General features: G+C 43.2%; 1 protein-coding gene across 3 annotated transcripts in view; it reads right to left on the bottom strand.

The window, feature by feature from the left end:
• The window catches only part of PARN (poly(A)-specific ribonuclease), a 182,568-nt gene that overhangs the window by 20,863 nt on the left and 134,426 nt on the right, over window positions 1-27,279 (bottom strand). For 2 of the 3 annotated variants that reach the window (XR_012896124.2, XM_006134132.5), the window contains exon 23: window positions 16,405-16,598. Coding sequence is in view for 2 of the 3 variants with exons in the window: in XM_006134132.5 (XP_006134194.2) it covers window positions 16,405-16,598 (194 nt within the window). In the remaining variant the exon portion in view is untranslated. Of the gene's footprint in view, window positions 1-16,404; window positions 16,599-20,517; window positions 21,124-27,279 lie in introns of those variants that run through there. The other variant, XM_025190140.3, reaches the window with a different exon arrangement.

The raw sequence follows: 27,279 nt of genomic DNA, 5'->3' as shown, positions 1-27,279 counted from the left end.
TGGCATGGGCGTAGCCGTGACCCCAAGGGATCTAGAGTTAGTGTAGAATGCTAGGGGGCAGCTGGAGCTAGCCCTGCTGGTTTTCTGTGCTACGGGCAAATGTGCTGTAGGTTGGCAATGTGCCGGGGATCTTGAGAGTGACCGTGGAGAGCCAGGTGCCATTAATGCCAGTGGTGCCTCTGTCACCACTGGGCTCTTGCTGGGTGCCCTTTTTGTGGTAGCTGGTTTTGAGGGCTGTTTCAAGGGCGTCTGAGCCCTTTATTGAGGAGGCTCAAGATTTTGCCGTGCCTGAAGTGCCTGGCTCTTCTCCTTTGCTAATTCTTGAGGGGAGAGAACAGGCTGGTGAGGGTCTAGTTTCTGAACATGTCCTCTGAGGTGAAGGGCTTGGAGGTTTGCTCTGAGGAGAAATTGTGCTCGAGCCCTCATTGCCCCCTTCATAATTATGGGGGTGTAGGGCTCTATCCATAGACTGCGTGTGCACTGTGAGCTCCCTTTCTTTGTGAGTTCTTGTTATGAGGCTACGGCAATAGACACATTTCTGAGGTACATGTGTGTCCCCCAAACAGCGTACACATTTGCTGTGGGCATCAGAGGCAGGCATAAATTCTCAGCATTTGCCATATCTCTTGTCCTTAGGAAAGTCTGGCATGTCTCCCAGAAGCTAGATGTAATTGTACAAGCAGCGCTGACTGCTTGCACTGGTGGCGGCAGCTTGTTTTGTTTTCTGTGTAAAGAGAAGGGAGTCCGGAGTGCCTCAGGAGTATCTATACTTATAAAGTGGCTCTGCTTTGTCTTGCAGAACGAGCTAAGGAGGAGAGAATTGAACTCCATCTCTGTCCAAGGGCGGTGAAGAAGGAACTGAGGAGAAGTGGTGCCGGGTCGAGCCTGACACCAACTGTGGAGCACCCATGGAGACATCACTCAAAGAAGAACTTGGATCTGTCTAGTGATGGGTAGCTCTTCAACCACTGGTCCCCACTCAGAGGTGAATTATGTTGGTCAAAGGAATCAGAGCTTTCCTGATATTATTGTGAAGCCATGCACATGGAGGTGATCCAGAGTCCAGGCTGCAAAACTGGTATGGTGACTGAGGCTATCAGCCACTTAAGACTCTTGGTGCAGAATATGGATCAGAAGGACATGCAGGCTTTTGCTGTTTAAGATGATACTTTATCTAGCTTTCCTTGGAAATTTTCCAAGATTCCCCATTCTTGGAAACAGTGCAACCAGGGTAATAGTGCAACCAAAACATTACTGTTCTGGTTTTGACAGAAAGGTTTGAAGCCTTTCTTCAATCTCAGCCACTAATATATCTTCAGTTTCCTCCCCTCCCCCCAATAGCTCCTCACTGGTAAGTTTGAATGTACAAGATATCCTCTTACAACATGTTATGACTATTCAGGGGCATAAAATGATAACTTTGTAGCCAATGGATTAGAATCCATTGCTTGTCATAAATCCCATCAAGTGTTTTAACAAGACTGGACCTGAGATGTCTTACTTCAAGAGCGATCATATCCCTAAAAGATAAGCCACTCTACCTCAAAGTAAACTTTCCTTATTAAGCACAAGAGAAAACTTTGATCTAAACAACTACAGCTGATGTTTTAAAATGGCTGTGCCCCATGTCATGACTTGTATGGTCTGTAGGGCCATTTGGACCCTTCTGAAGGGCTGTGACCATTGCAATGCACTCAGATGCCAAGCCAGGAAAAGTGAGTAGGCTTGAAAATATTCTTTAACCACCCCCAAAGCACTTAACAACAAATCAAGAATAGGATGAGAGTGAAGCCAATTGATACTTAACTGAAGCTGTGAAAGTAGAACACGTGGCAAGAAGGAAAAGGGGTGTAGCTAGAATAAGCTATGTTGCAGCTTTGAACTGCTTCCAGAAACTTGGATAAGAAGAATAGTCAATAAGTATCAAAATTGTGGGAGAAGTTGAGCATCAAGAACACTTTAATACTGTTACTTTTCCATGGAAAAATAAATGGTCAGATGGACATCAAGATTCTTAAAATGTGCCTTACTATTCTGAGTCTCACTGGGAGCATGAAAGAATGAGGCTCCATTTACAGATACACTCTACCAAACAACAAGAACTTATCCTGTGAAGTTGACAAAGAGATATTATTAGCTAAATACATTGCAGTTAACCATTTCTTCAAAGCACACACCAAGCCTGCAGGGTCAGCTGGGGAAGAATATGAAGTATAGTATGACAATATTATACCTCACATTCAGAACTCATCTCACGAAGAGGCTTTATTCAACATGGGATGCTTGATTTAATCACGAATTGATTCATACATTAAATCTATATGGGTATTTTTCACACTTAACCTACCAAGTTTCTCAGATCACTGAAATTAAAAAAAATTGTTTGACATTGTCAATCAAAAAAGGTTAATCCTATACACATTTATAGTGTATAAATTCACTTGAGGTAAGAGTCTGCACCATTTGTCATGCCACACTTTTCAGTGCTCATTCAATTTCAAAAGCTCGAGAAAAACCATGAGATCTCTTACTGGGATCTCTCCAAGAAAGGTATTTCCCCAATGATTTTAAAAATCAATTGCTTACACAATCAAAGTTAAGTTCTGAAAACCTTAAATGCCAAGATGGTTCTCTGTTTTACAGCTCCCAGAGTACATCTCAAGACAATATTTAGCTCTTCCATGTTTTTCAAACTTATCACCATCAGTTAGCCAAAGGAGATGAAAAATTCAACCTACACATTTTCTGCTTTTGTGAATTTGAGAAGCCCGATGTTTGAACATGTTTATGATTTAAATTCAAAATAACCCTATAAATGGAAATTGAGTTTTGCGGCCTCAGTTTGAAAATCTGAGGTCTGTACTACATTACATGGACACTAATAGGATTGGGAATGTTTACACAAGATCAAGTTAATAGGATCTATTAAACTACCTTATTTGCATGGCTGAAAGACTTGAGTGTTTCTGGTAATCTGAGAGGATACAAGTTCCTTGATTTAATTAAAAAATGAAATAAATAATGCTCGTAGATCTTACACAATTACTTTGAACACTTTAAAAAATAGAATTAAGGTTTTTTTAAATTATATTTAAGGTTAAATGCTTTATTGAAATATAGAAATGTTAATTGTCTAGCTGGACACTGCTGCCTTATTTCCTGTCAGACAATATTTGCACAGCACGTAATACAACAGAGCTTTGAGCGTGCCAGCCTCTGGATGATATCAGAGTATAAATGTTGTTAGATATAAAAAAAACTAAATTAAAGGAACAAAGATTGTAAAGTTACATGCTCAAAAGTTAAGAAATTCCAGAATTAAAAATTATTTCTGTAACCTTAATTTTGCCTCCTTTTCTCTATGCATAATGGAGTCTCCAATGATACAAATACATATTTTTTCCACAGGATTTCTGACATATACTGTGCCCAAGATGGACCTGCTCTGGATAAGAACCAGGGCTAGTAAAAAAGACTTGTCTGTAGAACCCTTGCCTCTTATGTGGCAAAAGCCAGGAGATGTCTATGAATAACGCAAAGGTGTGAAGGAATAAGGGAAGGTCTCATGGATAAGGCCAAAAAGGTGAATGGAATATTAGGCTGCCTTAGGAGGAGCACTGCCAGCAGATCTAAAGCAGTGATTATTCCCTTTTATTCGGCTCCGGTGAACCTACACCTGGATTATTGCATCCAGTTCTGGGCCCCCCACTATAGAAAAGATGTGGATGCATTGAAAAGGGTCTAGCAGAGGGCTACCAAAATGATTAGGAGGCCGGAGTGCGTGACCCATGAGGAGAGGCTGAGGGATTTGGGCTTATTTAGTCTGCAGAAGAGAAGAGTGAGGGGGTATTTGATAGCAGCCTTCAACTTCTGCCACATAAGAGGTTCCAAAGAGGATGGAGAGCGGCTGTTCACAGTAGTGACAGATGGCAGAACAAGGAGCAACAGTCTCAAGTTTCAATGGAAGAGGTCTAGCTTGGATATTAGGAAAAACTATTTCACTAGGAGGGTACTGAAGTATTGGAATGGGTTACCTAGGGAGGTGGGGGAATCTCCATCCCTAGAGGCGTTTAAGTCTCGGCTTGACAAAGCCCTGGCTGGGTTGATTTAGTTGGGATTGGTCCTGCCTTGGGGGCAGGGGGCTGGACTTGATGACCTCCTGAGGTCCCTTCTAGTTCTATGATTCTATGAAATTGGGTAGCCAAAATCAGTGCACAATTCTGACAATCTTTCTATACCTCAGTTGCCCATCTGCAAAAATGAAGATACCACCACCTCCATGGGGTGTTGTGAATTCATTAATATTTGTGATGCATTCATATACTACAATAATGAGGGTCACAGGAAAGTCTAAAGGAAATAATTCTGTATTCAGGTTAGAATTTGACTAGTGTGCAGTAAATAAGGTACAGTACATATGAGGCTAAAACAAAATAGCTGCTCATAGTGAGCACTGTCCATGCTGGACATTGATGAGGCATGGGTCCTATGGGAAAAAAAAAATCCTGTAATATTTCAAGGCAAATGTACAGAGGTGTCAAATTCAGGTTGCAAAGGCAACTGCAATTCTGATATTTTCTAAAGCGAAGTTACTGCACCCAAGGTGAGTAACTGTTGTTCTTTGAGGTGGTGTCCCCGCGGGTGCTCAACTATGGGTGCTGGGCTTGCTCCAGCACCCCACACGGAAGCTTGTAATGAGCAGTGTTCAGCCGGACCGCGCATGTGCCGCGGGCTCGCAGCTTTTGCGCTCTTTTCTGTCTCGCGCGGTCTGGCCCCCACCAGTTCCTTGAGACCGCCTCGTAGTCTGTAAGAGACAAAAGCAGAGAGAGAGAGAGGACTCTGAAGCGGGGAGGTGGGCGGGTAGTGGAGCACCCGCGGGGACACCAACTCGAAGAATGACAGTTACTGCACTGAAGGTGGGTAACTTCGCTTTCTTCTTCGGGGATGTCCCCACGAGTGCTCCACTATGGGTGACTGCGTAGCAGTAGTCGCCAGAATGGAAGGAGAGCAAGGAGTCCCTATTTATCTGCTGTGGAGAACACCGCAGTCACCACTGCCCCATCTGAACGAGTGATTAGAGAAATAGAAAAGTGTTTGGTGAAGGTCTCATGTGAGGACCAGGTCGCCGTCCTGCAGATGTCCTTCGGAGATACCCCTCTATGAAACGCTATAGATGTGGCCATGGCTCTAGTGGAGTGGGCGCGTGATTGGGATGGAAGGGGTAAGTCTTTCACTGCGTACGATTGCATTATGCATGAGGTTACGAGATTGGAAATCCTCTGGGAAGATAGGTGTTGACCCTTTGACCTCTGTGCCAAGGAGACGAATAAGTGGTCCGTACGCCTGAAAGGTTTAGTGGGATCTATGTAGAATGCTAAGGCCCTGTGGGTGTCCAAGGAGTGTAGGGCCGCTTCTCGTGGTGAGACGTGGGGCTTCGGGAAAAAGGTTGGCAGGATCACTGGTTGGTTGACATGGAAATATGAGACGATTTTGGGTATGAATCTTGCATGTAGTCTCAAGACTACTCCATCCTTACGGAAAATTGTATATGGTGGTGTGGCCATCATGGCGGAAAGCTCGCTCACTCTGCGTGACGACGTTAGGGCAAGCAGGAAAATGGTTTTCAAAGTGAGGAAATGCAAGGATACAGTCACCAGAGGCTCGAACGGCGGCCTCATTAGGGCATCGAGGACTACATCCAGGCTCCATACCGGTGGGACTGGGTCATGCGGTGGGGCCATGTTGGTAAGGCCCTTGAGAAATCTCTTAGTAGTAGGATGGGTGAAGACAGAAACGCCATCTATCCGTGATGTGAATGCCGAAATTGCTGCAAGGTGCACCCTGATGGAGGCTAACGCGAGGCCTTTGTTCTTTAGGTGCAATGCGTAGTCAGGAGGGGATCGACGGACATGTTGGATCGTGGTGGTTTGAGGTACACCAGGTGGAGAATCTGCGCCACTTGTGAAGGTAAGTTTTTCTCATGGTTTGTCATCCGTGTACTAGGACGTGCTAGACTGGAATGGAGCAGAGGGATTCGAATGGAGTCAGCCAGTTAGGAACCATGCTGTTAGGTTCATCATTTGTATCTGGAGGTGTTTCAGGCGTCCTCGGTCTTGTGTGAGGAGATTGTGGAGAGGCGGAAGGTGGATTGGTATCCGCGCGGAGAGACGGTGGAGGAAGGGAAACCAGTGCTGGCGAGGCCAGCCAGGAGCTATGAGGATTAGTGTTGCCCTGTCTGCCTTCAGCTTCTGAAGGACTTTGGGGGATCAGAGGTATGGAGGGAAAATGCTTACAGAAGGGGTCTCCCTGGGATGCGCGGCCTAAGCCCGCCCTGGTGCAGTACTTGCATCATTTTGTATTTGCGGGAGTTGCAAAGAGGTCCACTCAGGGAGTACCCCAACGTTGGAAGATCACGTGTAGGACGCCATCTTGCATTTCCCATTCATGCTTCACATGGAAGTGTTTGCTCAGGAAATCTGCCGTCACACGTTTGTGGTGCCAGGTAAGTAGGATGCCGTAGGTGTTATTCCGTGGCGAATGCACCAGTTCCTAAAGCGGATGGCTTCCATGCATAGGGAATGGCAGCGAGCGCTGCCTTGGGGATTCACGTAATATATGGCTGTGATGTTGTCCGTGAGTATCCTCACCGTGGTGTTTCGATGAGGAAGGATTTGCATGCGTTGAAAACGGTGCGTAGCTCTAGAAGGTTTATGTGTAGCCGTGCTTCTTGTGGGGACCATTGGCCTTGGACAGAGAGAGCCCATGTGAGCCCCCCCAGCCTAGCAGGGAGGCATCCATTGTGATTTCGTGGAGTGGCTCCTGCCAATGGAAAGGTATACCTGACAGTAGGTTTGTGTGGCTGGTCCACCATAGGAGTGATTGGAGAATGCCAGGTGGCGGCGTTACCAGCCTGTGGAGATCGTATCTGGTGTGGTCGTATACGAGAGTCAGCCAGTACTGAAGGGCGCACAGATGTAGTCTGGCGTATTTCACCATGTATGTTGTGGCGGCCATATGGCCCATCAGTCTGAGGCATGTGATGAGTGGAACGGTAGGGCTGACGGTGATGGTATGAATGAGGTCTTGGATGGCTTGAAACCTCTGTAAGAATAGGTACGCTCTGCCGGCAAGTGAGTCCAGGCAGGCCCCAATGAACTCGATGTTCTGAGTGGGGCACAAAACGGACTTTTGCTCGTTGAAAAGGAGTCTGAGCGACTGAAAGACTTGCCTCATGAGGTGAACCATGTGGGAAACCTCGTGTTCAGAAGGGCCCTTGAGTAGGCAATCGTCCAGGTAAGGGAAGAGGAGTACCCCTTGGCGTCTGAGGAAGGCCGTGACCACAGATAAAACCTTTGAAAACACTCTGGGGGCTGACAATAGCCCGAAGGGGAGGACCTTGTATTGAAAGCGGTCCTTTGCCACAACGAAGCGCAAGAACCTCGTGTGAGCTGGATGGATAGGGACGGGATGGGAGGGGTGGTTGGTGGGATGGCTATGAAAGGGACAGGGTAGCCAGATTGAACAAATCTCGAGGACCCATCTGTCCATAGTGATTTTTGCCCATTGATGTAGAAAGGGCCTCAGCCGGTGGTGAAAGAGCTGGGTTGTACAATTCATGATGCTGCCTGTGATTGTCTGCTCGCCCCGACCAACGCATCAAACCTGTTGCTTGTTGTTGGGAGGCATGTTCATCCTGCCATTTGGGTTTTGGCGTCGCTGAGGCCTCTGGCGAGAGCGTTGGATGTCGAAGGGCCTCTGTTGCTGGTGGTGTTGCTGCCACTGATGTAAGAGTAGTCATATCTGCACTGGTATGGGGAGTACCAGTGTCTCTTAAAGGGGGGGCATGTACATCCCCAGAGTTCGCAAGGTTGTTCGGGAGTCTTTAGAGGAGTGTAAGATTGAGTCAGTGGTCTCTGCAAAGAGCTTATCCTTGTCGAAGGATAAGTCCTCGACTTTGGCCTGTAGTTCCTTTGGAACTCCTGCCGCTTGAAGGAAAGAAGCTCTGCGCATAATAATGGCAGTAGCAGTGGAGCGAGCAACGGTATCAGCGACGTCTATGGCTATTTGGAGGGACGTTCTCGCTGATGTGTAGCCCTCTTGGATTACTGATCTCAGGATCGATTTCTTAGAATCAGGGAGATGATCCATGAAGGGGGTGAGGTGTGAAAACGTATCAACGGTGTGATTGGAGAGATGCACCGAGTAATTGGTGATTTTAAGGAGTAGCATTGCTGAAGTGTAGCCCAGGAAGTCAAGTCTCTTTACATCCCTGTCGGAGCCCTGTTGTTTGAGGTGTGGGGCTCTAGACCTCTGTTGAGCTGCGTCGACGACTAAGGAGTTGGCCTGTGGATGGGCAAAGAGGAATTCCATGCCCTTCGGTGGTACGAAATATTTCCTGTTGGCCTGTTTGTTGGTCGGAAGAGCCGATGCTGGAGCATGCCACACTTCATCAGCCAGTTCCAGGATGCCTTCATCAAGAGGAATGGCCAGAAGTGACCTATGCTGCGGTTGGAGATTCCTGAAAAGCTTGTGTTGCTTGTCTTTGAGTTCCTGCAGCAGGATCTCTTGTGTGCAAGAGTTGGAATTGACAGAGGTCATCTGGTGGAGAGCTGTCACCGAGCGTGACTGCCTCATCTTGCGGGGACGAGTCTGGGATGGAAGTCTCCAAAAGTTGGTCCGCGAAGGGGGTATGTACTGGCTCTGATGGATGGTGAGATGGTAATGGTGAATGGTGTGGAGGAGTAAGGGGAGCCGTAGTTGGAGAGCGCCTGCGTGAAGCATAGTCAAAGGCGGATCGCGATCGGCAAGAATACCCGCTGCGTGAATCTCGGGAGTAGCGGTTGCCATGCTGGTATGTGCCATGTCGCGGTGAACAGTGGTCATGGTAGGTAGAGTGGCTGAAATATCGATAGTGGTACGGGGAGCAGGGCGAACAGGAGCCGATGTGTGATGCTGGAGGAAGCAGGAGAAGCAGAGAGCTGCCTGTAGTAGTGCCTGCGATGAGAAGATGCAGCAGCTAGAAACGGAGAAGGCAGTCTGGAGGCGGCATGGGAAGACCCATGCCAGTGAGTGGACAGGCGTGGAGATCGCAGTGCCGGCAGAGGAGAGGATGGTGCTGGGGAGAGGAGGTGGGAGCAAGAGCAGCTGCAGCACGGAGACAGGAGAGGAGCAGGGCTCCGCAGTGGTTGTCTGGCGGCATGCGCTGAAGCGCTAGCCGCTGCATTGCTCTGCTCCAGTGGCTCAAGGGCAGGAGCAATCGGCGCCACAGCGGCAGCGGAACGAGTCGGCGCCATGTACTCCGGCACCGCGCTGGCAGTGGAGCGGGTCGGTGCCGTGTAGTCCGGCGCCATGCGGTGACTCAGAGGAGGTGCCAGTGCCATGATGGTCAGATCCGAGGCTGCTCTCGGAGCCAGCTCAGCACTCTGCGCCGGAGTGAAGGGAAGCGGCTGAGCTGGTGCTGTCTGGGGAGCCAGTGTTTGGGAAGCCTCCCATGGCCGCTTAGGCTTCGGAGCCGCTGAAGCAGAGGGACGTGGCTTTACATTGCCAGACGTCCCAGGTGTGTCTGCTTGATTTTCCCTGCCATTAAAGGCAGCTGGCAGGGATCTCGCTGGGGACAGCCTTGCCTTCTTTTGGAGTCCCGTAGTGGGGGAGGAAGCCCGGCATTGTGTGGCTGCTGATCAGAGTCAGCTTGCTGTGGTTGCAGGGCTTAGTCAAAGAGGAGCATGCGAAGGCACCTCTCTATCTTTTCTAGCCCTGGAGGTGAGTCTTGTACAATGGTACACTTCTGGGGGGATGCGAGATTCCCCCAGGCAACGGATGCACTCTGAATGGTTGTTGGAAGCTGGAGTTACATTTTTTAAAGCCGGTTGCAGACATTTTGCTGGCAGCCTGAGGCAACGTTGTGGGTGTGTGGTTTTTTTTGTTTGTTTTTTTGAAGCAGGAGAGAGACAGCTAGTTATTCAAATGTTGGTAACTTGGTGATAATGTCTCTGTTCTGTTGTCTTTGTTCCTTTTCTCTTTTTACTTTTTTTTTTAGGTGAACGCAACTATGTACAACGGGAAAACAGCTGAGAGGCGGGAGGTAAGAGCGGTATGCAGTTTCTGTTCTTACTCTCGATAGTTCTGTCTCCCCCCCCCCTTTTTTTTTTAAATAAGGAGAAAAAAGGATTGTATGTACAAGGGGGAACTAGAAGGAGTCTAGTTCAGCGAGTGAGCTAAGGAGCGCGGTACCAAGCGTCTGTAGCCTGAGGCAGTGAAGAGGAACTGGCGGGGGTCCGGACCACGCGAGACAGGAAAGAGCGCGAAAGCTGCGAGCCCGCGGCACATGCGTGGTCCGGCCAAACACTGCTCATCACAAGCTTCAGTCTGCGGTGCTGGGGCAAGCCCAGCACCCATAGTGGAGCACACACGGGGACATCCCCGAAGAAGAACAAAAGGTTTCAAATTCAAGCAGTCTAAAGTTCTTTGAACAGCTTTGGTGTGTGTCAAGTCCCAGGTTTTTAAAAGAGCGAACTGAAGAAAACTATTTCCATTCTGTGAAATTATACTGTCCTCTTTATGGGTTACCAACAGGATTGTAACTTTTGGTCAGTGATACACAGATATTTGGGTTTGGGAACTATTAGTTGGCTCTTCAGTGTGTCTCCTACAGCTCTCTGCTGCACATCATATTAAAACACTGCATGATTTAATTATCAACCCATTAAATTATTAACCAATCAAGATGCTTACACTATATTAACCAAATGTAGAACACTTGGCTATTCATTTTGAATTCAGAATTCAACATCTAAAAAATAGCAAACGAAGAACCGGTTACCAATCTCTCATAACCATTCTTCAAGATGGGTTGATCATGTCCATCTGGATATGTGTATGTGCACACCCCATGAACGACTGTCAATTTTTTTGACAATCTGATCAGCTGTTGAGACCCCTGGAGTGGTGCTGGTATGGTGGTGTACATATGCCCTTGCCGACCTGCCTCCTGCTCAGTTCCTTTTTGCTGGATTACTATGAAAGGAAAGCATTTCTACTACGGTGAGTGGCTATGGTGCAGGTTTCCAGGATCTCTCTTACTGGGTCTGAACACTGGAGTTCGATGGGGCTCAAGCATGGAATTTTCAGGCTGTGAGATGGAGGGACCTCAGTTTAGGGGTGCTGGGAGCCTGGTATAATCCTGACTGAGAAGGATTGGGCAATGAAGGGTCCAGCAGCTTCGTGAATCAATGCTGGTGCAGTCACGCCAGTGCTAGCAGGATTAACATTGCCCTGTACTGGTGGATCTTTAGGAGAACGGTGTGGATGAGTGGAAAGGGCAAGGAGGTATAAAGGAGATGGCTTAACCATCAGAGGTGAAAGGTGTCTGCCATGGAAATGAGGCTGTGGTTTATGAATGAGCAGAACATTGACAGTTGCTATTGTTCTGTGTGGGAAAGAGGTCCCAATGGGGAAACCCCCCACCTCTGGCTTGAAGGACCATTTGAGGCTGAGGAAAGAGCGGCTAATGTTCGTTTGCTCGCTTATCCTGCAGCCCTGGAGAGCAATGCCTGTAGGGCAGTGGTTCTTAAAGTGTGGTCTGTGGGCTCATAGCTCCCCCCACACCTGCAAGGGGATATCTGTGGCAGTGCTCCAGCCCTGTGCCCCTGCCTGTGAGGTTGGATCGCCAGTGCCAGCTTCCTGCTGGGGGGCGGGGGGGGAGGGCTAGGAAGGGGAGGGCAAGCATCACAGTATAGATCAAGCTTGCAGGTGGAAGGAAGTGGCTCTGCACGCTGCTATCATTTCAATGAGATTGCATGCAACCTTGAATGTGTCAAGCATGGAGGGAAGATCAAGGACATCCTCCAAGCCACCCTGATGGGTAAGTCCACTAGCACTGGGCTTGACACACTCATTCATGGAGCCAGAGTTGATGTGCCAGGGAGCGGTGTTGGTGCCTATGAGAAAAATACAACTTTAGCACCAAGAGATATTGTACCAATTCCGGTGCGATGTTGAATGTCATTGATGCCGGTTCTGCTGGTTCAGGCCACAGTGCTGCCTCCATGAAAAGGACCTTGAGAGAATTGTTTCTCTCCTTTTTGCTTCTGGGTCTGAAGCTCCAACAAATGGGACACTTGAGGCAAGTTTGGGTGGATCTCCCTTGGGCATAAACTTCACAAGCTTGCACAGGACATAAACTTCTGCAACTGTGACATGTCCCAGCCCAGGAAATAAAATGTGAGGGGAAACTCCCAAGTTCAAAAAGTAACTAACAGTAACTGCACTACTTATAACTAACCATAACAAGAACAAAAACTATCTGGGAAAAAGACCACTCGGCTAGCACTTGCACTGCAAAAGGGAGTCGCTCAAATGACTGTCACTGGAAGTAAGAAGGAAATGAGCGGGCATACCGGCACCACTCCAGGGGGCTACACACAGCTCACCCGACAGATACTGCTAGGGAAATCTTTCCGATAATGGTGCACACACACACACCTAGTGGAATGGACATGAGCAAGCACTCAAAAAAGAGCAATGAATTCATGCTATTTTGGCTCCCCTAGGTAATGCTGATCACTAATCTGGCACTTGAACCACTGAGTTCAGAGTATCACTGCTTTAGGTATACAGCATAAGCCTCTATCACTTGAATTAAAAAAGTAAATGATAGTAGATTATCTTCTACATGAACCAGCTACTAGAGTGGAACAAGAAGCTTTGCCAGTGAGTACCCCCTATAACTGCATGTAATATGCAATAATATGAGACTACATCACCATCAGCAGAGAAAGACCCACTCACTCCAAATTACTAATAATCAAATTATAATTGTGACTAGCTCAAAAATGAACCTGCAAATATATCTAAATAACTCACAAGATGTTTGAAAAGCCAAAAATCTGTTCTCTAGCAAGCTAATTCAAACCTTTACTTCAAAACACTCAAATTGTGGAAATCATAAAGCATTAATATGCAAAACAAATGAAAGAACACCCATATAAAGGGCTGGTCTATACGAGCATAGCTTCATTCCTTGGGGTAGGAAAAATCCACACCCTCATAAGACATAATTAAGTCGACTAACACCAAGTATAGGCAACACTAGGTTGATAGAAGAAATCTGATTGATATATACGTAATAGGCAACTGGAGAGGTGGATTACCTACTGGAAACTGTGGCATTCAATATATATACACCAGTGTTGTCTTCAAGTCATCATTGTCAAGTCCAAGTCGAATCTCAAGTCACTACAGTTTAAGTCTCAAGTCGAGTCTCGAGTCCCTAAAGTCACTTTCGAGTCAAGTCTCAAGTCGAGTCTCAAGTCTTAATTTAAAAAATGTCAAGTCACTTTTGTACAAGCCATCAATATCGGCATTGACAATTTTTTTAAAAAGTCCATTTAACAAAATTAGCGAGTCTCAAGTCACACACCATGAATCCGAGTTGAGTCTCAAGTCGAGTCGCCTAGGCGACTTAAGTCGGACTCAAGTCAACAACTCTGATATACACTGAAGCAAACATCTGCAGCACTGCAGTTCTTCAACTATAATGTTTTAAGAGCAGACACAGCCTAAGTTACCTTGTGCTATAGAGTGTGAGATGCAAATTAGAATAAAAACTAGTTGTAACAGAGCCCATATGGAAGATGCAGACAGATCACAAGATATGTTCATTTAAACAGAGCACTAGGCTTATTTTAGAGGCATGGAAAGGTTGATTTTGATTTATTTTTGTCTTTTTTCACAAATACAATTGACTTTCAATTTACACTTCTTCATATCAAGACAAGGAAGACATACATACCTACATTACATGGTAAAACAAAGTGCTCTTTTACGGTTTCAACACATCCAGAATTTGGCAGTATATAACCAAAAAGATTTTGTGCAACCTACAATTAAGTGGATTTTCTAAAATGTTCTACTCATCCTCTACTTTCCAACAGATATGAGAGCATCATAACACTGGTAACTTACATTTAGTTCCTTTAGCAATCAAGGGTGGTATTTAATATGGTACTGGCCCCTAAAAGCTTTTTGATACACTGTACATACAACCTAAAGATTTGTTTAAACTGTAGGTCATTTGCACAAAGCTACTCACTAAGCAAAGTGATTAATATGCAAAGCTTGAACCTCTGATGATGTGAAAATTTTGGCATGCCATCTGTGACTAAAATTGTACAGTTATTGAATAAACTCATTAGCAGTGTTCTCTTAACTAAGAAAATAGTATTTCCTTTCCACGACTATATTTCATTTTACTTTCATCCAGTATACTCATAATAGTGCACTCTGCCTTTCAAGTGTGTAATGATGTGACACCTGCATAAAAGTTAAGCAAAAATGTGTGCACATCACGACTGTTAAGGTTCCAGCTAAGTTTAGATCTGACATGTTTACCACGGTTAAATTATGTCCATAGATTCTACCAGTTCAGATGATTGTCCAGTACTAATATGGAAAACAAAGCAATAGTGGCTTAGTTAGGTTTCAAACTAAGTAATTCTGATAGGATGAATATGGAAAAAAGTCTTTATTACTTCTTACATTTAACAATTATATTTTATATGCTGCAAACATATCTATAAAAAGAAAAAAGTACAATGGATGACACCAAGGCTGTATAGGAAGGTTCTGTCACAATTCCTAATTTTTCTAACTTTACTGCTTCATCTAGATTCATCTGCTGGATTTGTTCCTTAAAGCACAAAAGTAACAATATCGCTATAAGCTTACGATATACCTTCCTTTGTAAGAGGTACATGCAAACAAACACACTCATTACCTGCTATTAATATCCAAACTTTGCAAGTCAGTTCAGCAGCCCTACTGCCTTTGAAAGAAGTACTCTTGTTCCCTTAATTAACAAAAGGTAAGTGCACACAACGAATGAGGAGGTCATCTAGTATTGATCCTATTTGTGAACAGGCTCTTAAGCCTTCATGAAGTGCCCAACACTACATTAATCCCAGAGACTATCAAATAAATCCATAATTGATTGCAAATACCTAAAAACAGAAGTTACTTAAACATGTTTATTACGAGACAGAGAAAGAGGAATATTTTTAATAAGGCACATTTTTACTCCAAATTAAAGTGCTGCAGCTTTGTAACAAATTTACCATTTAATATTTTACTGGGCTCTAAATTTTTATTCAGAGTAATAAGAAAAAAGTTTATAACATAACACCCACTTCACTATGCTCAAAATGTGAAGAGGTCTTCTACCTGCTGACAGAGAGGAAAGATGCTTCTTTAAGCCAGTTTCTGAGTTTGCTTATATTAAATCAGCACTGCCATTTTAGGAAATAGGGAGGGAACATGTAGTATCTTTATGGATGACCTGGTTCAAATTATGGGAAACTAAACATGATCAACAATGTGTACCCACGTGCTCCAATTGAAGGATATTTTGTGAGGTGGACAATATGGTGTGGAATATAGAGTTCAAGGTTGGAGATTCAGAAAACCTCAAGTTCAGATGACTGACCTGATGTGAAAAAACAACTAGGAGTGCTATACCACCTTAGAGACTAACAAATACATTATATATCATAAGCTTTTATGAGACATTATGAAAGTCCCTTCATTTATCTAACTCAGTTTTCACATCTGTAACATGCTATTTTTTTTAACCTACCTTCCATGCTATTTTAAGAAATCAGTTAACATTTGTGCAGTGCTTTGAACATTTAAAACTGTATTTAAGCGCTAAATAATATTTTAAAATAGTTCATGAACGTAACCAGAGAAGCTGGCAGATTTATTAAAAGCTGAGAATATTTTCAATCAATATAGAAGACCAGCTAACAAAAGGCAGCCAATGATGTGTCAACCTATATTGTGTCAATGCAACAAATAAGAGTTCATCCTCTCAAGCCAAGAACCTAGAACAAGAGGTTTGCATAACTAGTAAGTCTTACAATATGCACAGAAGATTTCCTGGACCGACTAGGGAAAAACTGAAGAATCATGCTTCAAGTACCAGAATTTTCAAATTCTGATACCATAACAAAAAGGGTGCTAAGATGACCATAGCTGTCAAGAAAGTGCAAGGGTCACACTAGGCCTCAAAATGACCAAAATTATCCCCTCAGAGGCCTTTATTTTATAACGGCAAGTTATCCTAGTAAATGACCAACTCTACTTCTCCAGTTCTTTCAGGCCCCAAAATCTAGGTGACAGATATTTCAGGTTTCTATCTTGTGGCATTTTTTTTTTCCAACATTGATCAATGCAATCCCACAGTCTGCAATTCAAAATGGGCTTTAAATTAAAACACTACCTTAAGATATATATGGAATATATATGTAAGGAATGTTTAACACTCAAAAGACAACTTGTACCCTGTTTAGGGTTAAGGTGGGTCTAACTGGAAAAAGGATAGAAATGAACTCTTAGCTTCAGAGTTCTTACCTGTTGGATCTTGCTCTTCCTTGACTTTTTTGAACTTTTTGGCTCTCTTCCTTCCCTCTGGAACACACTCTGCATAGCAATCTGTTTCATCAAGCTCTGTGCCTTGGATTTCTCTCTCTTCCATATCATCAGAGCAAGCTTCCTCTTGAATAGGGCTCATACTTCTTTTTCCCATTGTGCTGGTAGTTGTAAAACTAGCATTAAAAAAGCAAGACAACATGATCTGATAGAATGAATACAAAACGAGTATTTAATAAAGCAGGTGTTGCATATTAAAATTAGAAAGATTCATGGATCAACCATAAATTTTAGTAATCATCACAGTTCACCACATCAACTGCATAAATTGTCTGGAAAATAATGAAGTCTTAAAATAGAAAACGTGTCCACTTGCAATGTTCCATAAAACTTATATTCACAATTTCATCTTTTTAGATCTGTTCTTTTTACAGGAATATTTTATATTTTCCCCCTTCTTAAGATCAGGACATTTTTAGCTCCATAAAAACACTGATTGAAACTAGTTTCAAAGAGAACTGTATTTTATGAAGACACTGATAGTTTAACGCATCTTCAGACTCAGCTACAAAAGCAATCCCAGGGCACCACCAACAGATATTGAAAACTGAACTAGTTATTATAGCTCTGAGATGTATTTGAAATTAACACATTCTATATGCTCACTTTTTCATGTTTTCTTTGGATAAGTAATCTGAATAATATTTGTTAGGTAAAAGAGATGAAACCATCATCCATTTAAATCAAGTCTTAGGGCGTAAAGATTACCTGCATATAAAAATCTATACATCAAAATAAAACTGTACTTTCTCTTGTACCTCTATAGACTACTTACCCATAATATAATCTACATTCATCAAGACTTGATTAAAAACTAAGGTCTGAACAGAATAATTCCAACCATTTTATTCAGAATGCAGTGAAATTACACTGCACAAGACAGTTTCACCTTTTAATTCCACTGTAATTCGCCATTAGAGCAAAAAAGTGTAATATCATTAAAGTTACCTAGATCAAAGAATAATTTTGTAATGCAATTACTGTGCATCTGATTATTAGATGCTTACTCAAAATTACTTTTTAAATAAGCCATTTGACGATTATACTAAATTTATGCTTATGAAGCTTCAAGTTTCCTGTTAATTTAAAGTGACATCTCACGTTGCAGTATATACCAATTCCTAAATAAAAACCCTTACATAAACCAAAATGTTACATATTTGTTAAACATTAAAAAGCCTGATATCATATGTCTATTTTACACTTAATGACAAAGAAATATGGCTCCCCCACAATCCTTTAAAGGAATGTGTGTTTGGTTGTATTTTTTGGCTTCAAGGTGAAAAACATTTTGGCAGTGGATTCAGCAGAACTTCTCTTTAATTGAAAATGTCTTCTTTTTGGGATACCCAATGGTACTGAAATATAAAATATGACTAAACATCATGCTCTTAATTCTACTTCAGGATAATACACACGCTGCCTAGACTCAATTAATAGCTGGATTCTCCTCTCAATAGTCAGAGACAAGAGGCCTCCCTTAGGGTCTCTTAAAAGATCTCATGAAGTCGTACCATGACTACCATTGACAAGCACTTCAAGGCTAGTTAGCTACCACAGTTCAGTTTGAAACTTCATTCCAGCTCAAATGCCAAAGTCAACAATCCTCTAATTTCTAATCAGGCTTCTGGATCACGCATATATAACAAGACAACCAGCATACAAAGTTATTGAGTTTTCTAATCTAGAAGGCATTTTGAAAATAATGGCCAGACCTGTCTTGTATCCCCGTACAATTAATTTCCCAACCCAAATTTTCCAAAATCTGTCTATGGTACATTCAAGTCCAGCCAAAGGCTTTCAGCATTACCAGGGTTGGTACGGGTGCTGACTCTGCATGCATCATCGGTACCAGTCTGGTGATAGTGTGCACCATGAGTTCTGCAGGTACCGATGATGTGGTGTATTGCATCACCATTGGTTCAGCCAGTGCCTTGTTGGTCCTTTAGCCTTAAAAGGTTGAGGCTACCACAGCGCAAGACAGTTTTGAAGTCTAAGCTCCCTGGAACTTATCTATACCGGACGTGCCCAGAACCTGCCAGTCCAATGAGGATGGTGCTGTTGATACCAATGCAGGCTTATGAGTTGAAGGCCCCCTTTTTTAAGGGCAATTGGTGCCTGACAAAGTAAGGTTCTCTTGCTTGGCAATTTTTTTTTTTTTGGCAGGAAGGTCCTGAGGTGGTAAACAGGAATCTTGTTCCAAGGCCACAGTTGAAGATCTCTGGGAAGGTGGTGAATGGGACTCCGGCTCTGAAGCTGGTCTGACCAACTTTTCCATCAAGAGGAGCTTCACTTGGCAGTCCCATTCCTTCAGAGATCTTGCAGATAGGGTTTTTTGGGTTTTTTTGTGGTGGTGGCATTTCTGCAGTATATGATCCTCCCCCATGTATCTAATGCATTGAGCATGGCTTTAAGAAATTAGGGATAGAAAGCTTGCATGTGAGGGCATCTTTTGAAACCAGGGCAGTCCAGCATGCCGGAGGTCTGGTACAGAGGATTAAGTACAAGAACAAAAAGAAAGGCTTTTTTTTAAGGTTAAAATAAAGGTGGAGGGAGGAGGGCAGGTAAGTAAAATAATTGAGAGGAAATAGGAAAACTCACATCTGAGGTCCATAGTTGAAGAGAGCTGTTGGGTTCGAACCCAAGCCTAGGGTGGTAGAGAAGAAACTGAGATGGCTGACAACGCGCATGCCTGTATGCTTGCTATGCAGTGAGACAGCCCTATGCATGTGTGTCAGCACCCAGGGTACTGCTGCTAAAAGTATTCGACAATAAGTGCAGGGCACAGAAACACCTACAGCGGTGCACCCATGGGGACATTCCTCAAAGAAGAATAGTTCTCAATGATTGTTAACTTCAATTTGAGTATATTGGTTTCAGATCTTCAATTTTTTCACACATCTGTCAGATCCTCAGTTCAGGGACCTTTCTTTCTGTTTAACATGCAGCTGAGAACACAGACCATGCATGATCGTGTCAAATATATGTGCCTTATACAGGCCCTAGATTTCATTATTATAGGCAATTATATTATTCTATAAAATAGCTGAACCCAGCCAGTTCTTATTATGCACAGCATTTGTGCATAATCTCATACAATATTAACAAAGAAATTCTGAACTGCTAACTTGATGCAGCGTTTCAGCTCAAGAATAAATTTTTAAGGGAGAGCTGAATTTTCAGGTTAAGAATTTCAATTACAGGCAGTCCCCGACTGCGGGACCTCGCGGTCCTGCCGCCCATGTACTCCGGGGCTTTCTCCGCGTCTCCCTGGTCTGCAGACCAGAAAGACGCGGAGCAAAGCCGCGTAGGGGCTCGGGCAGTGAGGCAGCCCAGGCACGCCTGGGCTGCTCCGCTGCCGGCTTCCCCCGAGGCTTTGCCAGACCAGGGAGACTGGGAGCAAAGCCGCGGAGGACCCAGGCGGCGGGACCGCGGTGCGTCTTGGTCCACCGCCCGCGTCTTCCTGGTAGTACGGCTCCCTCCTCCCCCCCAGCAGACTAGGCTTTTCTCCAGACGCCTGTGGCAGAGCAGCTGGGGCACTGCCGGTTGGTCCCGCAGCGCCGCTCTGGGCGCTACTGGACCAACCCGGCAGCACCCCAGCTGCTCTGCCCCAGGAGTCCTGATTCAGCCGCTGCTGGTCAGTTTCAGCAGCGGCTGAATGAGGACGCCTGGGGTAGAGCAGATGGGGTGCTGCTGGGTTGGTCCAGCAGCGCTGAGGAGCGGCGCTACTGGAGCAATCTAGCAGCACCCCAGCTGCTCTGCCCCAGGCGTCTCCAAGTCAGCTGCTGCTGAAACTGACCAGCGCTGACTACGGGAAGCCCGAGGCAGAGTTGCTCTGCCCCGGGCTTCCTGGAATCAGCTGCTGATCAGTTTCATCAGCAGCTGACTTGGGGACGCTTGGGGTTCTTAAGTTGATTCTGTATGTAAGTCAGAACTGGCGGTCAGTTTCAGCAGCGGCTGAATCTGGACGCCAGTTCCGACTTACATACAGATTCAACTTAAGAACAAACCTACAGTCCCTATCTTGTACGTAACCCGGGGACTGCCTGTATAGGTTCTAAACAGCATCAGCCTCCTAGAATAAATTTGTACATAATTTTTAAAATACCACAAAAATTTCAGTTTGTTTCAAAATGTACATATACAGGGCTCAACAAATAATACAATCTACTTGCCCATGGTGAGTAGATTGTAACCCGGAAGAGCCGGGTTCGGGCAATCTGTGCATGCGCAGATCACCAGACAGCATGGCTGGCAAGTGGGGCTTGCTGCGGTTCGGCGAGCCCTGTACATATATACCTGTCATCTAAGCTAAGAATAGAAATTATAGTCAGAAGCCATCTGAAGAGGATTTTTTTAAATGTCTATTCCTTTATATATTGGTAAATCATTTTTGGTTCTCTTGTGTTTTTCTTATAAAACCACAAGCCAAGTTAAAGAAAAGAAAAACCTATTGGCAGGACAATGCTAGTCATCAAGACCCCAGTTTTGGGAATAGACTATTCCTTCCAGATCAGTGCTGATGAAAGTGTGCACGGCGGGTGAAATTCTCAGTCTCTTCAGTGAATGCAATTCCTTCCTCTTCCAGCTTTCACAGTGCATTGATCCACATTCAAGCAGTTTTATCAACCCTGAAAGAAGCTGAACAGATGAGAGCCAGTGGTACAAAGTGAAGAGATTAATATTAACTTCTAGCCAATTAAGCTGATCTCAATTCACAAAACTAGGAACATTTAGGGCCACTGTTAAATTCCAACAGTATCTCTAGTAACAACAAACAGAATTACTCAAGTTAAGTAACAGAATATGCTGGTTCTATAGTGCCAGATGATTAAAAAAAACAAAAATATCACCTTAGCAATACCATTTCAGATACTGAACAGGAAAAGTCTACTCGCTGTTGGCTGCCACAATTACTTTCCAAGGGACAGGGAAGGAGGACAACAATTTTGCAAGGTACAAAGATATTCTGACTAACTTCTTGGCTACTGTTTATGTGCACCAAAACTAAGAATTTGAACTTTACTGGCATTTCAGTCTGAATATTTTAGTTTAAACAGAATTGCTGTTGTGGGACGGAAACCATATACTCAAATACATCCTTCCTGTTCTTACTACGGCACCTTTTTATTTTTTAAAAACTGGTGGAAATTATAATGGTTGTCATTAATCTCATTTGAGTCAGACTAGGAACCTGGGAAATAAACCCTAAAGAATTAAGGCTACGCTACAAATCCTGAAATGGCATTGCATTGTTGACTTAGCCAAACAGAGCAAGAGGCACTTTTTAGTATAAAAATATTAAAATGTCTCAATTTTTATCCTATGGCTTAGCACTATTTTGCAAAGATGTGAAATGGTGCATTTAACATGAACATCAACTGGCAATTTATAATTTGCTAAGCACAATGTGCTCGGCACTGTGCAAAGCACAACAGGTCAGAATCAATCCTGCAGTTTACAATCTAAACAATGGCACTGAAACAAGGAAAGCTGATTTAGTGATAAACTATTAATGCTATCAAATACAACACTGAAGAGTATTTTCTCCAACTTTTCACTTATCTTTGTATTAATAGAAAACAACTTTTCCAGTGTGAAGCATTTGTTTTTTAAGTCCATATTATCCTTTTAACTTCATTCCTTTTGTATTATGTAGAAGGGTGTATTTTTAATATGGACAGCTTTCATTATAAGTGTAAGTACCACCATTAGTGTTAATGGGCATTAATGTGTGACTTTAGATCTACAGATGGGCTTTAGAATCCAGCCCCAAACACAAAAGCTCACATGTCAATTTTTACAACACTCAAAAAAAGAGATGCACTTGTGGGACAGAAGGTAAGTTATTTTCAACATTTTTCTTATATCGCATTAAGAGGCGAGATCCTTAAAGTCAAACCAGAAAAACAATTATATGACAACCAGTCACACATTGGAAAATGTCAAACTATATGAAAATATATTAATATTTTATACAATTGGATCAATAATTCATATGAAAGGCTTTGGGAAAATTTAAGTCCCTAGTAAGGAACATTTTGATATTAGCACAACTATATTACAAACAAAGTTGCTGCTTTTGGTGATGAACTGTAGCCAATTATCAAGTATTACTTAACCTGCTAATTTTATATGTACATATGTACATATGTAGAGGCAGGTATGTACAGGAAAAACTAATCACAATTGATACTTTATATATTTGCATTAGAATTAAAGTTTAACAGGTTGATAACATAAATCTACTTTTAAAAATATTGTTGTAAAAATTATTTCTGGGCTAACTCCTTGCTTCCCATATTTAATTCTGGGCAGAGTTTATCAGGTTCAGTCGTAAACCCCTGATAAATTGATATTTATAATGGAAATGCTGATAAATGATTATAGCAGCATGAACAATACCTAAATAACACTTCTAACAAACAGTAGAATCAAAATACGTGCAAAGAGAAACCACAAAGCAAAAAATAAAACAAAAATTTCAGTGGAATTAACCATTCAAGTTCACTAACAAATCTGAATTAGTAGCTTTTTAATATGCCAGCCAGATCCATAGTTAGATTTTTAATACATACACTCTTCCTACTACTGTAATTTTCCTATGATCAAGTTTTAAGTACACATTTCTCCTATCTACCAATTAAAATATATTAACCAAACATTAATTTGTGTAGTTGCCTCACAATGAGAAATTCTAAGTGCAGCTAGGCAGAATAAGTGACTTGGATTAAGAAGGTTTAATATACAAAACATGTAGATCTGAAGTATGAAGAAGTGGGCTGTGCCCAGGACAGCTCATGATACCATCTACATGTTTTGTTAGTCTATAAAGTGCTACCAGACTATTTGTTGTTTTGTTCTAGATTGATGCGTCATTAGAAGTGGTTTATGAACAAGTTGATAAATTAAACAACAATAAATCACAGGACCAGAAGAAAGAATGAAAAGTGAAACTACAGAGCTACTTTGGTTTGTAACTTATCCCTTTAAAATCAGGTGTGGGGAACCTAAGGCCTAGGGGGCTGGATATGGCCCCTACATTTCCTGGATCCAGGCCCTGAGGCTTGAGACTCCCCCCCAGCTTTGGGAAGCCCACTCTAGTGCTCCAGACTCCTTGCCATCCCCCCATGGGGCTGGAGCACACAAAATCTACTAGCCTGGGCCCTCTTAGGCTCTGATGTGCGAGGGGAATGTGAAGAGCATCGGTCTCCTTCTCAGTTGGGAGCCACATCAATGTGGGTTTGGGCTTTCTTTTCTTTGCTTCTCACTTGCGTGTAGCTCCTAACTGCTTTTTTTGTAGATCTCCCATACCCCCGGATACCAAAATGGTTCTCTTCCCCTGCTTTAAATCATCTTCTGTAACAAATGACTGGTGGATAGCTAATGTGAAATCAATTTTTAAAAAGGGTTCCAGAGGTGATCCAGGCACTTACAGGCCGGTAAATTGAATTTCGGTACTGGGCAAATTGGTTGAAACTACAGTAAAGCACGGAATTGTCAGACACATAAGTTGAACATAATTTGTTGAGAAAAAGTCAACATAACTCTTTGTAAAGAGAAATCATGTCTCACCAATATACTAGAATTCTTTGAGGCAGACAACAAGCATGTGGGTTAATGGGGATCCAATGGATATCATGTACTTAGATTTCCAGATAGCCTTTGACAATGTTCTATACCAAAAGCTTTTAAGCAAAGTAGGCTGTTATGGGATAAGAGGGAAGGTCTCCTCATGGACTGGTAACTGGTTAAAAAACAGTGGTGGTTGCCTGCAGCCCTGTGGTCACATGCAACCCATCAGGGTTCTACGCATGGCCTACAAGACATTTTGTTTTCCTAACAGTATTACTAAAGTGACATGCATGTGAATGGAGACACATGCTGATTGCACACAATGTGTCTAAATTAACTGTTAACATTCAAGAAAGAGATCTTGGAGTAATTATGGATAGTTCTCTGAAAACATCCACTCAATGTGCAGCATCAGTCAAAAAAGCAAACAGAACGTTGAGAATTATTAAGAAAGGGACAGAGAATATCTTTTGCCTCTATATAAATTCATGGTACACTCTCTTCTTGAGTACAGATTGCAGATTTGGTCACTTCATCTACAAAAAGATCTTGGCATTGGAAAAGCTGAGAAAAGAGTAACAAAAAAGATTAGGGGTATGGAATAGGGATGTCATCAAAAGTGTTTTTTGGTAAATGTGTAACTGCCCAATTTTTCAGTGGTTACTTGTTTACATATAGGGGAGGCTGGGGGGAGCCCCTTCTGCTGCCTGCAGCGAGGGGGAGAGAAGGTAGATGGCTCCGTAGGAGTCGATACACACAGGGAGCTACCTCGCCCTCCACACTACTGACTCTATCAGAGGCAGCAGCGGGTGGAGGTGGGAGGGCAGCCAGGGGTAGGATTAACCAATAAGCCCTGGCTTATCAATTAATCATGTAAATGACTACATACTAACATCCCAAGCATGGAATGCTGCCATATGAAGACAGATTAATAAAACTAGGACACTCCAGCTTGGAAAAGATGAGGGGATACAACAGAGGTCTATACATGGTAGGAAAAAGTGAAGAAGAATTATTTACTCCTTCTCATAACACAAGAACTAGGCGTCACCAAATTAAGTTAATAGGTAGCAGATTTAAAAACAAACAAAAGGAAGTATTTTATATCACAATGAACAACCTGTGGAACTCCTTTCCAAGACCAATACTAAAACAGGGTTAAAAAAAGCGCTAGATAAATTCATGGAGGATAGGTCCATCAATGGCTATTATCCAGGATGGGTAGGAATGGTGTCCCTCACCTCTGTTTGTCAGAAGTTGGGAATGGATGACAGGGGATGGCTCATTTGACAATCACCTGTTCTGTTCATTCCCTCTAGAGTTCCTGGCATTGCTAGACAGGATACTGGGCTAGATGGACTTTTTGTCTGATCCAGTATGGCTGTTATGATATTTTGCTCTATAAAAGAATGTATGTACCCATGAAGAAGTCACATCTGTAGTCTTCCTTGCTAGACAGCCCACTATCAACTCTTCAAGCCAGTAGACTTTAATTTGGGACATGGATTCTACTAATACGTGACTATGCAATACATTCTGCCCTTTAAAGATCAAAATACAAAAAATGCTATAAATCTGTCATTATGGGACTCATGACCCAGTCCAGCAGATCTTCAATGACAGAAGCTCAGCTGCAATAATGAAGTCCTAAACCATCTAGATACTCATGGTAAACAGGGCTAGGGATGTAAGCAACTAATCTACTGAGCGACACACTAGTCGACTAGTTGCTCCCCCCCACCTTGCTGCCTCTATCAGAAAGAGGCAGGGGGGAGGGAGGGGACAGGAGGCTAGGGGGAGCCAGCTTAAAAGCTGGTTCCCCCCAGCTCCGTGGGAGGGGATAGGGGTGTAGTGGTGGTGTTCCACGTTTGAAATGTACAAGAGTCCCTGCTGGGGCTCTTGCACATGTCAAAGCGGAAGTGCCGCATGGAGCCTCAGAGAGTCCCCCACTGGCAAAGGCTCTACGCGGTGTTACAATCATTTCAAAGGCAGAATGCCACATGACACTTCTGCCTTTGAAATGTAGCAACAGCCAGGCAGGCTCTTGCTGCATTTAAAAGTGAAAGCACCCTTATCGACAAATCAAACAGTCAATGGAAATTCCGTCAACTTTTCAACTAGTTGATTAATCTAACTTTAACATCCTTAAACAAGGCAGTATCAAAGTACCTCAAAAGCCTTCCAATATTATCTAAACTTATAGGAACTATAAACTGTGTGAAGATGTGTTACAGCAATTCAGTGTATTTTATTGTAGTAATTCTATTCCTAGATCAATTAATTTCACAGAAAGTAACTGAGGACTCAACCTTTAAAAGTCCTATAGTAAATCAACGTAACAAGCCTCTCTCATTATTCATGCTCTCTTATACTAAAGAAGACCTAACTACGGAACACAATTTTTTGGGTTAACTCCTTATGCCAACTCCCCCAAAGACTCTCTTGTGTTCTTCCATCTCTCCTAAACATTCCTCTCAAACTTTCCAATTCCAAGTGTGACAAGCAGCCAAAACACAACACACCTCTGTTGTGTTTATACTAAATATAATCACTCACCATAAGTATAAAACCTGTTTTTAAGGATGTTTTCATTGTGGAAAAAGAAGCCAGTTTTTCATATTGCAAAATCCAGCACATTCACGGATGGAGATGATGTGAGCTAGAAGTCACAACATTATTCATACAAAAGGAGAAAGAATCAGAAAAAGCCCAGTACCTCATGCTCCCTATTCATCCCCTTCCCATCCAGTAAACATGTCAGGTCAGCAGCTCCCTGAGATTTTTACAAAGTTTAAGAGGGAATCTACAAAATCGTGCAGCAGAGACTTTCAAGGAAAATACATCGATGATGTATAACAGTACAGTACACAATACAGTAACACCTAGAAGCCTCACGCCTACCCTAAAAAGTAGATGATCAATGAAGGAGTCTCATACAGAATTTCTTCCATTCTTCCTCACCACTTAGCTATACAGAAGCATTTGTCATTAAAATTGTTCAGTTGGCTGTTTCCCAGTGAATGAGAGATTATGTATTGCCCTGGGTAAGCACCTTGCAAAGTCAGCCACAAAACACAGACTACTGCACAAGAGAAAGCACCTAAGTTTCCAAATCCAAAGAATAGCCATCCAGAGCTGTTGAAATTAAAGATAAAATTTCTTTCCAATGTCCTATTATTATTACAGGCAGTCCCCAGGTTACATGGATCCGACTTACATCGG

This window comes from Pelodiscus sinensis, chromosome 15 (genome assembly GCF_052426305.1).
Source record: "Pelodiscus sinensis isolate ZL-2025 chromosome 15, ASM5242630v1, whole genome shotgun sequence".
Taxonomy (NCBI): Eukaryota; Metazoa; Chordata; order Testudines; family Trionychidae; genus Pelodiscus; species Pelodiscus sinensis.
This window is presented reverse-complemented; position numbering and strand designations above follow the sequence as displayed.